Genomic DNA, 17,380 nt, shown 5'->3' with positions numbered 1-17,380 from the left:
TGCAAGGGAGCATGGGAGGCGTAGGGAGGAGGTGAAGGATATTAAGGGATAAATGTTGATAGATGGAGACTTGATGTGGGATGGTAAACACACAATACAGTGTACAGATGATATATTGTAGAATTGTGCACCTGGAACCTGTATAATTTTGTTAAACCAGTGTCACCCCAATAAATTCACTTAAAAAAGAAAATGTTATCCTTCATATTTGATTTTTCTTATCAAAAATAATCAGACTCATAAAATAGCAAGGCCACATGGCTTAAAACTATAAGAAACAACAGAAAAAAATATATACACATAGGCACAGATAATGGAGTTAACAGATACAGCCTTTAAATTACTATATGATTAATGTAACCAGAGATAATGGATAAGACTGAACATCTTGGTAGATAATTTAAAAATATATAAATAAGTAAACTAAATTGAAAATGTAAAGCTAAAAATAAAGAATAGTAATAGCAAATCAATAAATAAGTTTCACAGATATGCAGAGCTGAAAAAATATCTGAAAATTCATCTGAACTGTTAGAGAGGTCAAAAGAAAATATCCAGAACAAAGCAAGACAAGTATACAAAACAGAGAAAAGAAACGTAAATAGAAAGGTACAGTCTAATGCATGTGTAATTGGAATCAATGAAGGAGAAGGGACAGCGTAAAACAAAGGCAAGATATGAAAATAAACTGAAAGCCACACATTAAGTATTATTACAAGCCCAATGTAGAAAAAATACAAATAAAGCCACACCTTGTCATATCATAGTAAGCTAAAACCAAACAAAAGGTAAAGTGCTAAAAGCAAATCACTAACAACCTATAATTTTAACACTATTCTTCAGAATTAAAGGTAAGTTGAAGAGATATTTCAAATGACAAAACCAGAATTTGCCCCTAAAAGAACAATAGAGGACTAAGGCTTTAGTACATCAAGTAGTACTTAAAAGGAAAATACTTAATACTGTTATGATGAACAGAATTAGAAATAAAATAAATATTTTAAAGTAAAAGTAATCCAAATGGCAACAGTAGAAAGACAGAAAAGGACATAGAATTAAAAGAAAAATAGAAGAGGCCCTGTCAGGCTGGCTCAGCAGTAGAGCGCCAGCCCGGCGTGTGACTCCCAGGTTCAATCCCCGGCCAGGGCACACAGGAGAGGCACCCATCTGTTTCTCCACCCTTCCTCCTCTCCTTTCTCCCTGTCTCTCTTTTCCCCTCCTGTAGCCAAGGATCCATTGGAACAGGCGCCGAGGATGGCTCCATGGTCTCTGCCTCAGGCGCTAGAATAGCAGCAGAGCAATGACTCAGAGGGACCGAGCATCACCCCCTGGTATGCATGCCGGGTAGATCTTGGTCGGGCAGATGCGGGAGTCTGTCTTTCTGCCTCCCTCCCTTCTCATTTCAAAAAAATACAAGAAAAAAAATAGAAGCAAAATCAGAAATAACTGATTTAAAGACAAATATTCAGTACTTACAAAAAATAAGTGGACTAAATATTCCAATTAAAAGAACTTACATTGAAGCTATTATAACCCTGATGCCAAAACTTCATAAATACGTAACAAGTGAAAACTACACACATACAAGTTAATATAATTCAGTTTGCCAATATGTTCATCAAAATCCAGATACACATAAAAAGGACAATAGATTATGACCAAGAGGGAAAAAACCGTACTACAAACATAATAATTCTGAAATCTTGGCCACTTTCTATAGATCAGGAATTAAACAAGGACATGCACTACTGCAGCACTGTGTTGGTGTTCCAATCAGTGCAAAAAGACAAGATACTGTGTATCTGTTCCCATTAAAACGATTATTCATATGTTCTAGTGAAAGAACACATTTACACAACTGGAAATGCATGTTGAAAAGTCAACTCTTGATATAGTCTGTTTTGCCTAGAGCTTGACAGGGTGGGTGGGTAGAGGACAAAACTGTGATGAACTAAACAGTCACTAGTATGGTAGTAAATGGCTAGATTATTATTATTTTTTAAAATAAATGTAATTTGACAGTTATTGGAACATTTCATTAAATTATTTAAGACCTAAAAGCCTAGTATTAGTAAATTCTTTAAGATTTCATATGTTACCCTTTATAAATTTAATTTCTTTTTTTCTTTTTAGGTTTTTGAGAGGGAAGCAGAAGTATGCAAAGGTTTAGTAAAATGACTGTCTTATATGTTCTTTCAACACATTTTTTCCCAGCTGCTCACAGGATTTTTATGGTTTATCTTTCATTTTTCATTTAAAATAGCTTATGCTCAACTTATTTTATCACACTAAAATATTAAGACTACTTTATTAACAATATTTAATATTCAAAGATGAGGTGAAAACATGGTACATTCCAAATTAATATTGTACGTAAAATACTTTATAGAAAAGCTACAAATTCCTTTTCCTGAGAAGTTTTGAAATAAGCACCTGAGCAAGTTCTTTCTGCTCATTCACCAGTCGGCCACAGCTAGCAATCATCTGATCCAGGGCATACAGCCGATCTTCGAGTCCTTTGATGGCTTTCATATTCTGATTATCAAGTTTGGCAATAGTTTGACGGCATTCTACTATAAATGGCCGAATAATCCTTGGATCAAGCTAAATGACAAGGACACACATGTGAATAAATTTTCATCAAATAGTTTAAAACATATTTCACACTATTTTTATAACAACTTCAGAGAAAAATGTAGAAATCAAAGTTGTATTTTTCAAAAGAAAGATAATTATGTTAATAAACAAGTATTACTGATATACTAGAATACACAATTAGACATATACAGTTCCAAAAATTATACATTTATTATCCAGGCATTTCAATCAATGCCACAAATTATTAAATTGTCAATATTCCAAAGAACATGTTTTCAAGGTCTAATGAAATAAAAGCAGAGTTAAAAACTAAACAAATTCGGCCCTGGCCAGTTGGCTCAGTGGTAGAGCGTCGGCCTGGCGTGCGGAAGTCCTGGGTTTGATTCCCGGCCAGGGCACATAGGAGAGGCGCCCATCTGCTTCTTCACCCCTCCCCCTCTCCTTCCTCTCTGTCTCTCTCTTCCCCTCCTGCAGCCAAGGCTCCACTGGAGCAAAGATGGCCCGGGCGCTGGGGATGGCTCCTTGGCCTCTGCCCCAGGCGCTAAAGTGGCTCTGGTCGTGACAGAGCGACGCCCCGGATGGGCAGAGCATCGCTCCCTGGTGGGCGTGCCGGGTGGATCCCGGTCGGGCGCATGCGGGTGTCTGACTGCCTCCCCGTTTCCAGCTTCAGAAAAATACAAAAAAACAAAACAAAAACAAAAAAAAAAACTAAACAAATTCTTTGATCACTGACTGTTTTATCCATCCAACTTCTCTCTCAAACATAACATATTCAAACTTACCTCCCTCCTGGAGACATTTCTATTCTGGATCCTAGTTCCTCAAGGAAATGGATCAACTACACTTGTCCTTTTCCCTTGAAAGAATATTTACATTGCCAATATTTTGTATGCACTCTCCGTAACAACCCTTCAGCCAAAGATCACCTGTGACCTTTTAGTACTTGAGGCTCTTACAACATTTAGCATTGAAAACAACAGTTTCCAAACCTAAGAAGCTTTGGGGCATTACATCAGGGGTTCCTTCATCTTACCCTACTCTGGCTCCTTTTCCTATCTAATCCATCAGTCTTCTTTATATGACTTCAGTATATCCTCTATGGAGCTAACTCCCAACCCTTTTTAAATTCTTTATTCTTATAAATGTTCAGCCTGTATTTCTGACTGCTTGTTGATAGCTATGTGCCAATAACAACCATCATATGTTCTATTACTAACTCATAGTTGTTTCCTGTAGAAATCCTTAAATGGCTTTTTCCTGCCAACAATGACACTTAAAGAACATAGAATACAGTAAAGGCTTCAGTAATCTGATACCAGTAATTCCTTCCAGGTCCACCTTTTTAAATTGAGTTGCCTATTATACCCAGACAAACACTGTGTTTCTCTAAGTCTGATAGTTGTTCAACCTGATTGTCCTGCCTAACTTTTTCAGCACATCACTGCCTCTCTGTAAGAGTCATAGTCAAATACTACCTCCTTCATGATGCCTTTCCTGATCTCTCTACAGTCAAAAGAACCCTAAATTGTTTTATGGACAGCATCTGGTAAACAGAAAACATACAAAAGCAATTAAAAAACTAAAACTATTCTAGCCTGGCCTGTGGTGGCACAGTGGATAAAGTAACGGCCCCAAATGCTGCAGTTGCCAGTTCGAATCCCTGGGCTTGCCCAGTCAAGGCAGTACAACAAGCAAACAATGTACAACTAAAGTAAAGAAACTGTAAGTTGATAACTTTTTATTTATTTTTTTAAATTTTTATGGGAGACAGAGACAAAGAGAAAGAGAAAGAGAAAGAGAAAGAGGGACAGAGAGATAGGAAGGAAGAGAGATGAGAAGCATCAATTTTTTGTTGTGGCACCAGAGTTGTTCATTGATTGCTTTCTCATATGTGCCATGACCGGAGGGACTACAGCAGAATAAGTGACCCCTGGCTCAAGCCAGCAATCTTGGGCTTCAAGCCAGCGACCATAGGGTCATGTCTATGATCCCAAGCTCAGGCCAGCGACCCTGCGCTCAAACTGGTGAGCCTGTGCTCAAGCCAGCAACCTCGGGGTTTCGAACCTGGGTCCTCTGTGTCCCCGGCCAATGCTTTATCCACTGCATCACTGCCTGGTCAGGCAAGTTGATAGTTCTTACCACCCTCCCTTCTCTCTGTAAAATCGATAAATAAAAATCTTTAAAAAGAAACTAAACTATTTTAATGTTATTACCAAGACTCCAATGTAGTTAAATAAGAGGCTACATTTGTAACGCTACAAAAAGTTAAAGAGAAATTACTTAAGTATTGGCAGTACTTGCTTAGCACTAAAACTTGTGCATATGTGATCATTTTCTCACTTTCAAGGTAAATGAGTCTAGTGTGCACACATTTATAATACAAAGTATTATACAAACCAAAGACTAGCTATAAATCATTAGGATGATAAAAGACTAAAAAAGATGACTAAAATAGCTTCAAATTTTCAAACTGGGCAAAATTATAACTATACATAGAATTAACATAGTAATGATTTAAATTAGAAAAAGCACATATAAAAAGCAGGGCTCCTGATTTCTCATTTCATAATTCATTGTAAGTATACTTCAACTACAAAGACAAGTGCTAAAGAATATTTACTGAATCACTGAATATAGCTTATTCATGTTAATTAATATTAATAATTATTAAGCATATTTTCAATAACTGACCATAGTACTACACTAATTTGTTAGTATTGGGCTCTTTCCTTAACATCTATCTACAAAGGTTTGCATTGTTGTCTTAGAAGAAACTATAAGTATTTTCTTGCCTTCTCCATTCTCCCACCCCACCCCTTAGCCAAAATCCACTACAACAGAGCAAATAATAATATTCCAATAAGATCATGTCTCCTGAATGAAATACTAAGACAAGATTCAATAAATTATGATGCTTGTACAGGGTGTCCTCGGGTTACAATACAGTTCCATTCCTATGACAGTGACATAACGCGAATTTTGGTGTAAGTTGAAACACACCTTTGCCTAGGTCACGTATCTACCCTAACACAGTTGTAAAATCATAATCTAGAACATAAAAACACAATTAAGCCTCAGAAAAATAATACTGAGTATTCTTCTGCTGCACACAACCAAACTAGTTTGCCCACATAGTATGTAAGTACGATGCTAATGGTGTAAGCCGAAACACTCATGTCTCAATTTCTTAAAGATTTTATGGATGTGAGCGTTGTAAACTTGAAATGTCGTATGTCAAGACTGTCGTAACCCAAGGACCCCAATATTATTCTGGATGGCTTAGAAGTAATTTGTGTACCTGTTTCCAATTACTAATCAAAAAAGCAAATCAGTTTTCCTTTTATAGTATACTGTAAGTCCCTAAGTTACAAATATCTGAGTTACGTACAACTCATACTTAGAAATGGAGCACCATAAGGGCTATTTGTAATCAACTGCAGTTGGACATCAGTGAAAATGATATCCGAGTTGCTTGACTCCCATGGCAAAGAACTAGCCAATATTAAGACCTTATGAAACTAGAGCAGAAATGATAGCATTTAGGGAAGAAAAAGGGACTTAGAAACTCCAGACCAAAAAAGTTTTCTACAAAAAAGTTATCTGAGCCTGACCAGGCAGTGGTGCAGTGGATAGAGCGTCGGACTGGGATGCCGAGGACCCAGGTTCGAGACTCCGAGGTCGCCAGCTTGAGTATGGGCTCATCTGGTTTGAGCAGAAGGCTCACCAGCTTGGACCCAAGGTTGCTGGCTCGAGCAAGGGGTTACTCGGTCTGCTGAAGGCCCGCGGTCAAGGCACATATGAGAAAGCAATCAATGAACAACTAAGGTGTCACAATGTGCAAGGAAAAACTAATTGATTGATGGTTCTCATCTCTCCATTCCTGTCTGACTGTCCTTGTCTATCCCTCTTTCTGACTCTCTCTCTCTGTCTCTGTAAAAAAAAAGTTAGCTGATGCTTTTCATCTCATTGAAGCAGGAATGGCAACTTTAAAGGAGCAAGATCCTGATACAGAGAGATTCACCCAAGTTTACTGTACAGTTACCGAAGGCCTGAGATACTATAGGCCATTTACGATGAGAAAAAGAAAAGCTCTGTACAATCCTTCCTTGGTGCCTACTTCAAGAAACGAACTCCAGAAGCAGAATTAAATGCTGACTCTCACACCAGTCTAATCCTCTCCAACAAGTGCATCAACTTCTGCATCATCCAAAATTGTTTAAGGTTGTTTTGGAAAAATTATATGCATAGAAAGATGAAAATAAATACTATGTTAAGACAAACATCTAAGTTGCATTTAATAGTTAATGTACCTGTTCCAACTTACATATAAATTCAATTTAACTCTCTATGGGCCAAATTCTTTTCATGACTATCAAAAAATTTATGTAACATGAAATCAACAAATATCAACCTATAAATACAAATTAACAATAAATTCAGCAGTTTCAGTGATTTCATTAAAAAAAAAATGTTTTGTAATTTTGAAGTAACAATGGTTCACAACGTTTGCACCTGTGTGTATAAAAGCTTAAGTATGGAATTCCATAAACAGTTTGTGCTTGGCATTAAACATCTCCTTTCCAAGGAGGATGAAAACTATTTTTCTTGTGGGATAATGATTGCCAAGAAATTGTTTGTGGTTCTGAATTTTCCTCATCTGATGACGATTTACCACTAAATTAAGTGTCACTATCAGTAATATTTATGCATCATCAGGTAAATACTATTGAATGATCTTCGTCCGAATCAGATTCTAATAAGAATTTGGGACCTACTATCACTAATGCTTATTCTTATACTGCTTTTATTTTTACATGCTTTTTGTATTCATTCATATTTTAGGCCTCTGATATATAAAACTAGAAAGCAAAGAAAACACAAAAGTCATCACAAATACCTTGAACCCTACCATTATAGCTCATTGTGACTTAAAAGTCACAAAGCTATTATCATATGAAAACAGTAACAAAATGATTGTTGAAATGCAAACAAGAGATTACTGATATACAAACCAAGAGCTATTATGTAGGCTTTTCCTTGTTTATCAAACACCAATAGAAGAAAAAATTATGACAATTGCACAAGATGGTTCCCATGGCCTCTATCTGCAGACAACTTGCGGAAACATTTACTTTAATATCTCAGGTTAGAATTAATAACTGCTACCAAGAATGTTATTGGTTACTAAGAAGACATTATATAACAAAATGTATACATCATTTTGTGGTTAAAAATTAAATAAATTAATAAAATATAGATATATTAGTATGTGACCTGAAAGTTACACAGGCCCATAGACTGTTAAGAATAAACTTACAGAACCTATCTCATCTGTAAGCTAGGGACTGCCTGTACTTGGAAAGAAAACAACCAAGAATCGTCCTAACTTAAACAAACTACAATCTAAGAAAACATGTAAGCAAATATTCTAAGTTTTTCATGATATACAAGGGAGGAAAATATTCATAAAATTAGAATTTATGAGTCCACATAAATAGTAAAAACAGAGGATTCAAATGATTTATTATGACAATAAATAAATGGCATTGCCAGCATTTGGGTCCTTATGATTCCAAATCTTATGCAAGTTCCCTAACATTAGTCTTGACTAATTTCTTAAGAAAATATCTGATTTTTGGTGCAAATACTGCTAAAATTGAGATTAGTCTGAAAAAATAATAGCTTTAAATAGAATTTTTTTTTATAGAAGACCATCTGGCCTTGGTATGTTTTTTAATTCATTGGCAAGTAGCATTACCAATATCAGATAATCAAGTATATTTTGGAAATATACAGTTTTGGAAAACTATGTAATCTCTGAAGGCATCTCTGATGAGAGCAGGGGTCTCAAACTCGCGGCCCGCGGCAGCCCGCCGAACAATTTTGTGTGGCCCGCAGATGAGAGTAATCCCAAACACAGTTTAGTCAATCTGTAGAAATGGCACTAGTATCAAGAATATATAAAACTATCGAGAGGAGAAAAATATTAATGTAATAAAAACATCATACCAAAGTGCTATTAGGTGGTATATATGATATATACCCCATTAACAATTATCTGTATTGTGTAAAAGCATAAATATATAAACAAATTCTTCAAAATACTTTCACTGTCTTTGAGAGAATAATTAAGGTATGTGCAGCTAATGAGAGTCCTACATTACAGACATTATCTTAAGCCACGTTAACTAATTTTATTAAAAAATGGGCATAACCAATAGAAGTTTATATTTCCCTTTCAGAATAAAACAACCCTATAAAATATCACAAAGACTTCAGCTATTGTAGCTATGCCTTATAAAAGTAACCATTAACCTCAGAGAAGTCAATGATGTGATCCCCTGGTAAAAATACTAAAACTAATTTCTGTTTTCTATAGGTATAAATTCCTGTCACATAAAGTGAGTAAAACTTATTGTTCTGGTAGATTTCATTGAAACATACAAATACAAAATCAATTTCACATCCTTTAAAAAAGTAGTTCTACTCATAGTTGATGGTCCTATTTGCTGATTCACACGGCTATATTATATAAAAAATACCTCAGACCTGGCCCGGTAGATAGGCTGGCAGGAGCATTGTCCTGATACACCAAGGTTGTGGGTTCGATCCCTGGTCTGGCCACATATAAAAATCAACCAACAAATGCATAAATAAATGGGACAATAAATCAACGTCTGTCTCTCCCCTTTCTTATTTATTTATTTATGATATTTAGTGCAGAGACAGAGAGAGAGAGACAGATAGAGACGGGCAAGAAAGGAGAGAGATAAGAAGCATCAATTATTTGTGGTACTCTAGTTGTTCAATGATTGCTTTCTCACATGTGCCTTGACTGGGGAGCTACAGCAGACCGAGTGACCCCTTGCTCAAGCCAGCGACCTTGGGCTCAAGCTGGTGAGCCTTGCTCAAACCAGATGAGCCCGCACTCAAGCTGGCAACACCTCAGGGCTTTGAACCTGGTCTTCCATGTCCCAGTCCAACGCTCTATCCACTGCGCCACCACCTGGTCAGACTATTTATTTTTTTAAGTAAGAGGAGGGGAGATAGTGAGACAAACTCCTGCATGTGCCCCAACTGGGATCCACCCAGCAAACACCGTTTGGGGCCGAGCTATCCTCAGTGCCCAGGTCAGACGCTTGAACCAATCAAGTCTCTGGCTGGGGGGGGGGGGGGGGGAGAGGGGAGAGGAAGAGGAAGAGAAGTAGATGATTGCTTCTCATGAATGTCATGATCGGGGATCAAACCTGTGACGTTCACATGCTAGGCCAATGCTCTATCCACTGAGTAAACCGGCCAGGGCCCAACCCCTACCCCTTTTCCTTCCTTCCTTCTTTCCTTTCTGAAATCTATAAATAAAAACATTTTAAAAAATGATACCTCAATCATCCTAATCACAATCATGTGGCTGATTTTCCACAATCATAGATGAAATTCTTAGGTTATCAAAATGTCAACAGTTCCTATAGAATACTAGTTTTAGCTCATTTTTGGCACTAATCTTTGCATAATGTGCTACATACTATTCTGCCCTGGCAAATGATTAATTGAAGCTTTCTATGATGATTTAAATAATAAATGGTTAAAATAAAATGCCTATTCAAAGATGTCATCAAGAAAATGGATTTTGAAAGATTTAAGAAAAAGACTAGAATTTATTTTTACAAATTTTCCATTTTACTGTCCTACAACTTAAGAAAGACATGTGTAATTTTTCCAGGCATTCTAGACAATCTGTTGCTTTTCTCTCAATATTCAAAGATCAAATCTCTTTTCCCCACTGAGAATGCTTTTAAACAAATCTGACTATTCCAGCACTTACCTTTAGACAACAGCAGACTTCAAAATATTAATTTGCATTTCTGCATCACTGAAACATGTACCCCATTCACTTCCTTCCCGGCTTCAAAGATTTTCTGTCTATCAGCATATGTATCAGATTTGAAGAGGTATTTATTACCCAAGTTTAAAGTTTTTGTTAAGTGTATTTGGAAAGAACTCACACACAGGTCTCACTAGAATTACAAAATACAACTCTAAAAACATAATGTCTAAATTCTGAATTTTAAAATATCTCAGGCAAATGCAGTATTTCATATTTCTTTTTTAGAAGTCAGAAAGAGGTTCCCTCTGGGGGGATAGTGATTAGAAAGAGACAGATGAAAATGTTCTGGGAGATGAAAACATTCAGTATCTTCTTTTGGGTTGTGGTTACTCACGAATTAACCACTTTAGGATGTGTGTATTTAACTGAATATAAATCATTATGAGCATAAATAAAAATATAAATACATAAAAACTATAAAGATAAAAATAAAACTTTCACTCCAAAACTTACATTTCTACTATAATACCCGTTCTCCTAATATATAAAATATTTAGTATAAGTAATAAAATTTCAAATAGTTGCAATGACAAGAAATATCAAGTTAACATTACTTACCCTGCTCATTGAATCAAAACACTTCCTAACCAACGATTCCACATCATTAGGTCTATCTTGAACATTTATCCAGTCTAACAAAGAAACATTAAAAAAAGGCAGAGCTCCATCTTTAGTATCTACTGAAGTTTCCTCCTGCTGAGCAGTACTTTGACAATATTCCCTAATTTCCTTTCCACTTTCAGCATCTGTTGTATCTGGGACTACATGTTCCACTGACTTGTGAAATGAGGTTAATAAGGACTTGTTAGATGTTCTAGGCATATCAGGAGAGAGCACCAGTTCAGTGGAGGTTTTCATCTCAGCCTTTTCTGAGTCTTCCTGTTCAGGTAAAGAATCCAGTCTTCCCAAACACTCCCTGTAACTATGTCTGGTTAGGCACTCCAACAGCGGAATCTTGGCCATCACTGAAACAGCAGTTCCTAAACTTAAAATACAAAAGTTCTGTCAGTAAAATAACAGGACTACTCTTAGAGATTAGCATTTTGAAAGATTAGAATTTTATTATTACACACATATCTTATCACCTCTCTATTATGTTATACATATATAAAGCAATCTAGGAGGTATTCTTTAACAGAAAACTAATTACATAGAAAGAAGGGTAACACATTTAAATTCTATTCTAAAATAAAGGTGGCCAATTCATGCTAAATAAGTGAATACTTGGTTTTTACCAAACCTTAAAAGAAATTCAAACTTACAAAAAAGATTTAGGCCCTGGCCGGTTGGCTCAGCGGTAGAGCGTCGGCCTGGCGTGCGGGGGACCCGGGTTCGATTCCCGGCCAGGGCACATAGGAGAAGCGCCCATTTGCTTCTCCACACCCCCTCCTTCCTCTCTGTCTCTCTCTTCCCCTCCCGCAGCCAAGGCTCCATTGGAGCAAAGATGGCCCGGGCGCTGGGGATGGCTCCTTGGCCTCTGCCCCAGGCGCTAGAGTGGCTCTGGTCGCGGCAGAGCGATGCCCCGGAGGGGCAGAGCATCGCCCCCTGGTGGGCGTGCCAGGTGAATCCCGGTCGGGCGCATGCAGGAGTCTGTCTGACTGTCTCTCCCCGTTTCCAGCTTCAGAAAAATACAAAAAAAAAAAAAAAGATTTAACAGTATAGTCCCTGAAAGTATAATTCTTTGTCTTTAAGTTAATAAAGTATTTTTGATATACTGAAAGCACAGGATAAAATTAACAATCTTAATAAGGATGAAGGGAACTCTTCCATTCATTAGACCCTGAAAATAAACAGACAGGTAGACGCATGCTGTCGAAAGGCATGGGGAAAAAAGGAAATATTGATGATGTGACTTCTGTAAGAACTTATGTAAAATGATTCAGAGTCCTACAATAAATTGACATATTTGAGAGCCTCTCTAAGAATTACTTGAAAAGGTTTTATAAACACATTTTAAAAGATATTTCTAGTCTTAATCATTCCCTTCCTTGGCAATATTTGTCCCATTATCAACTTGAGGCCAAAATCTTCTAAAGACTCATTCCACAAAATAGAGAAATTTGCTTTTATAGGATTCACTTGACTGAATGACTGAAAAAACAAAAACAAAACCCAATTCAAGGCAATAAAATACCAAAAAAAAAAAAAAAAAGCAAAAAATTGAAAGCATACAAACACACACAACAAAGGACTACATTCACGAATTACTGCTATGTTTTTATATTCATCACAGCCGTTTTTAAAAAGAAGCAAGGAGTATCGAATGTGCTTATATGCAAAGAACAAGAAAAGTATCAAGATTAGAGTTTGAACACAATGGCCTTTTTCCATCTTAGCAAGCATCATCATATGGCAACATTTAAAAAGGAAAACAAAATTCTCCTTGATTGGTTCATGTTTGAAAATTTTTCCACTGAATGAGCTCTTTTTGATGTTACCGTTACTTTGTTCGAAAAATGGTAGCAGGGGAGAGGACACAAAGAATCTTAGGATTGTAAAAGAGTGCAAAAGTACTTTAAGCCTTTAACATAAAGAAAACAACAGAAGAAACAGAAGTGTGAGAGGCCCGTAACATATGTGGTGAGTAAAACTGACCATAATATTAGAGTGTATAAAAGTTTCAAAAAAATGAATTTTGATTATAATAAATATATGGCCTATCTGCAATAACATTAATTACTAAAACACTAATAACAAATTGCAAAGACAGTTTAAACAAACATCTTATTATCCATTTTAATGACACACATACTGAGTAAGTTTTAACTTGATGTCTTCTATGGATTGCAGATAATTTGAATAAATATTCTCAAACTTAAAAAGTAGCTTTTGGTATGAATTTGAACAGTCCTCCAGATTAGCCATAATTGCAGCCCAGCCTTGGTGTTGAAGGTGTTCATCATGCACCAGACTTTCACAGAAGGAGCTAAGTTTCTTGGCAACTTCATACATTTCCTATATTAAAAACAAAACAGTAGAATAAGGTAATGTTTTTGTGCATGTCTCCAAATATGTACTTACATGTATGCATGAAAGCACTCCAAACACATTTTAAAGAAAGCATTAAGGAAATACCCAAGTTTATCTTATTTGTTCTGGCTTATTATCATAGCTGAGGAAGAGAAACACCTAACTCATTGCTGCTGAGAGTATATACTGGTAAAGCATCTACTGAGGGCAATTCAGCAATAACTATCAAAAGTAAAGTGGTATTGCCTGACCAGGGAAGTAGTGCAGTAGATAAAGCACTGACCTGGGATGTGGAAAACCCAGGTTCGAAATCCCACTGGCTTGAGCATGGGATTATAGACATGATCCCATGGTCACTGGCCTGGAACCCAAAGGTCAGTGACTTGAGCAAGGGGTCACTGGCTTGGCTAGAGCTTCCTAGTGTCAAGGCACGTATGAGAAAGCAATCAATAAACAACTAAAGTGCACAACTACGAGTTGATACTTTTCATCTCTCCCCCCCTTCCTGTGTGTCTCTGTCTCTCACTTGCTTAAAAAAAAAAAGTGGTATCTACTGTTTGGCAAATTGATTCCTTATCTAGAAATTTGCCCTGCAAGGGTTCAAACAAATAAAGAACAGAAAAAGGTGCTTAATTTCAATACTATGAAATAAAATGCAAACAATCTAAAAGTCTATCAAAAACTTTTTACATCAATAAAATGAAGTTTATGTAACATACGACAAAATATTTTTATATATAAAGATATGAAAAGATCAATATATAGTATTAAATTTAAAAGGTGGAGTGCTGGATTCATAAGGTGAATTATTCTATTTTTATACATTATATAAAAAAATTAATTACAAGTGATCTACAGATATAAATGTGAGAGTTTTTAAATAAAAGCTATGGGAGGAGGCAAGATATGGCATCTGGAATATAGCATACCAGATCTACTTCAGTTGCTCTATTTTTATTGACTGTTACTTTTATGTCTTTGAGATATGCAAAGATTTAAGAACCAAGAACAAGACAAGACTACTGATAAACTGAACCTTAAAGTAAGAATTTCTATTCATTACAAGACACCATTAGTTGAGTAAAAAGGCAAGCCACAGAATGGCAGAAAATATTTCCAACATATAACACCAACAAAAAAGCTTATATTAAGGTAATATAAAAGCACTAAAATTAGTCACAGAGATTAGCAAGCCAGCCTGACCAGACCAGGCAATGGTGCAGTGGATGAGCATCAGCCTGGGATACAGAGGACCCAGGTTCGAAACCCCGAGGCTGCTGGCTTCAGGGCAGACTCATCTGGCTTAAGCGTGGGCACAACAGCTTGAGTTCAGGGTCATTGGCTTGAGCATGGGATCATGGGCATGACTCCACAGTCGCTAGTTGAGCACAAGGCACTGGCTTGAGTAAGGGCTCATTAGCTCTGCTGTAGTCCCCCCCCCCCCCCCAGTCAAGTCACATATGAGAAACTAATGAACAATTAAGGTGCCACAACGAAGAACTGATGCTTCTCATATCTCTCCCTTCCTGCCTGTCTGTCCCTATCAGTGTCTCTCTGTAAAAAGAAAGAATGAAAATCAGCAAGCCAATATATAATCAAAAACTAGAAAAACTTCCGAAAAGAATACACAAATGTGTCATAAATGTAAGGAAAATCTGTTCATTCTTGTTAATTGCTAAACAAACACAAATCAGCTCACAATGGCCTACCACTAGACCTACACCTATCAGAATAACTAAAATTAAGAGCACAAGAAAACAAAGTACGAGCGAGTTTGTTCAACAAGTGGAACAATCAATCACACAATAATGGTGGGAGTATAAACAGATACAACCATTTCCAACAACAGAGCAGTATCTGAAGTTGAAAAGAAGTACATCTAAGAGAAATGCAAAAGGTGCACCAAACAGTATATAATGATATTCACAACTTAAGTCACAATCGTCTAAAATTGGAAGCAATTTCAAAAGTCAAACAGTAGAGTGTCTGCACAATGGAATACTATGTAGCAATGGCTACAAACCATTAAGACATGCAATTACATAAGTGAATCTCAGGAACATAAGCTGAATACAACAGGCCAGACACAGAAGGAAAAAAAACTGTATGAATTACACTTAAAGTCCAAAAAATGGATATGTAATTTATCATATTTTAGGAAAGAGGGATGATAGATACTGAGAAAGCATGAAGCTGGGTTTCTGGGGCAACACCATATTTTAAAATTTGTATGTAGTTTGTATTAATGTCCTAAAAATGAACATGTATGTATAATAGCTCAATAAACAAAAATCTGTTATTTTAATAATGACAGTAATTGAGTTCAAGGTACATCACAAGGAATTGGGGTGGCCAGATTTAAATTCAAGCAATGTGACTCTAGACCACACACTTGCCATTAAATTATAGTGCCTCTAATTCGTTGCATAGTAATGAATCATTTGACTGAAGTCCCTGTTTTGATTAGCTTTTGAATGTGCTTTTAAAAAAATCTAAGGAAGAGGCCCTGGCCGGTTGGCTAAGTGGTAGAATGTCAGCCCAGAGTGTGGAAATCCCAGGTTCAATTTCCGGCCATGGCACACAGGAGAAGCTACCATCTGGTTCTCCATCCTTCCTCCTCTCCTTTCTTTCTATCTCTTCCCCTTCCGCAACCAAGGCTCCACTGTAGAAAAGGTGGCCTGGGTGCTAATGATGGCTCCATGGCCTCCGCCTCAGGCCCTGGAATGGCTCCAGTTGCAATGGAGCAACGCACTCAGACAGCCTGAGCATACCCCCCCAGTGGGTTTGCCATTGGGGTGGGGGAACACGGTCAGGCGAATGCAGGAGTCTGTCTCTCTTGCCTCCCCACGTCTCACTTCAGAAAAAAACAAAAACAAACTAAGAAGATACATTCTTCCCTCCACCTTCCCTTCTTTCTCGTAACTTTCTTGGCTATTCTTTAGACACTGATCCTTCCACATAAACTTGAAGTCCAACCTAAAATAAAACCAAATAACTCAAAGTGCTCCCTAGTCCCCAGAAAGCAAAAATGCTTCTTCATCATGGCAATATTAACTGTAATTTATTAAGTTCGTGAATGTATTATTATCAATACTATTAAGAATATATTAATTTGTTTTATGTACTTGAATAAAATTTTATGTAGATTTTGTTCCTATTAAGACCACAATATATTTTTCATTTCCATTTCAAAGCTGTACCAGTTCAATGAAATCTGAATAACATTTATTACAGATTCAGCCACCTTACCAAAATTCTTTCTAATAGGTTTCTATTAAATACGAGGCCCCCTTTTTATTTTAATTAATTTTACATTTCATGTTCTTATTTTAGTACATATCCCAGAAGCTCCAAAAAATACTGAAATACACTGTTTCTGAGTTAGGCAAAAATGCCTCTAACATTTCACTGATTTGAAAGCTGACATCTTTTCATATTTGGACAAGTCTCTGTTATATTAATTTTGTGTCCTTATATTTTATTTCTTAGGAACAGATGCTGAAATTTTAACAAATGCCTCTTCTGAAAAATATTAATATGACCTTGTGTGTTTTCTACTATAAACTATAAAGTATTAATGACTGAGACAATTAACTATATTATATTTAATACATTTCTAAATACTGTACTATCCTTGCATTCCTAAATTATACCTTCTTTGCTATTAATATTATTATTTGATGCTCATCAGGGTTTTATCTGTAAGAAAAAGAGAATGTCCTAGACTGGGGGCTCAGTTGGTTAGAGTGTTGCTCGCCTAAGTCAAGGTTGCAGGTTCAATCCCTGGTGAAGACACATACAAAAATAAACCAATGAATGCATAAATAAGTGGAACAACAAATCAATTCTTCTCTCCATCTCTCTCTACCTCCCCCCCCCTCAAATCAATCAATAAAGCCTAACCTGTGGTGCCGCAGTGGATGAAGC

General features: G+C 36.5%; 1 protein-coding gene across 4 annotated transcripts in view; it reads right to left on the bottom strand.

The window, feature by feature from the left end:
• Positions 1 to 17,380, bottom strand: part of RB1CC1 (RB1 inducible coiled-coil 1) — a 116,975-nt gene that overhangs the window by 53,072 nt on the left and 46,523 nt on the right. For all 4 annotated transcript variants that reach the window (XM_066379065.1, XM_066379063.1, XM_066379062.1 and 1 more), the window contains 3 exons: positions 13,236 to 13,438; positions 11,042 to 11,468; positions 2,434 to 2,604 (listed from right to left, as the gene is read on the bottom strand). In XM_066379065.1, coding sequence (XP_066235162.1) covers positions 2,434 to 2,604; positions 11,042 to 11,468; positions 13,236 to 13,438 — 801 coding nt within the window. The remainder of the gene's footprint in view (positions 1 to 2,433; positions 2,605 to 11,041; positions 11,469 to 13,235; positions 13,439 to 17,380) is intronic.

Source organism: Saccopteryx leptura, chromosome 3, assembly GCF_036850995.1.
Source record: "Saccopteryx leptura isolate mSacLep1 chromosome 3, mSacLep1_pri_phased_curated, whole genome shotgun sequence".
In the NCBI taxonomy this organism is placed as follows: Eukaryota; Metazoa; Chordata; class Mammalia; order Chiroptera; family Emballonuridae; genus Saccopteryx; species Saccopteryx leptura.
The sequence above is the reverse complement of the archived record's forward strand: the minus strand, read 5'-3'. Positions and strand labels throughout refer to the sequence as shown.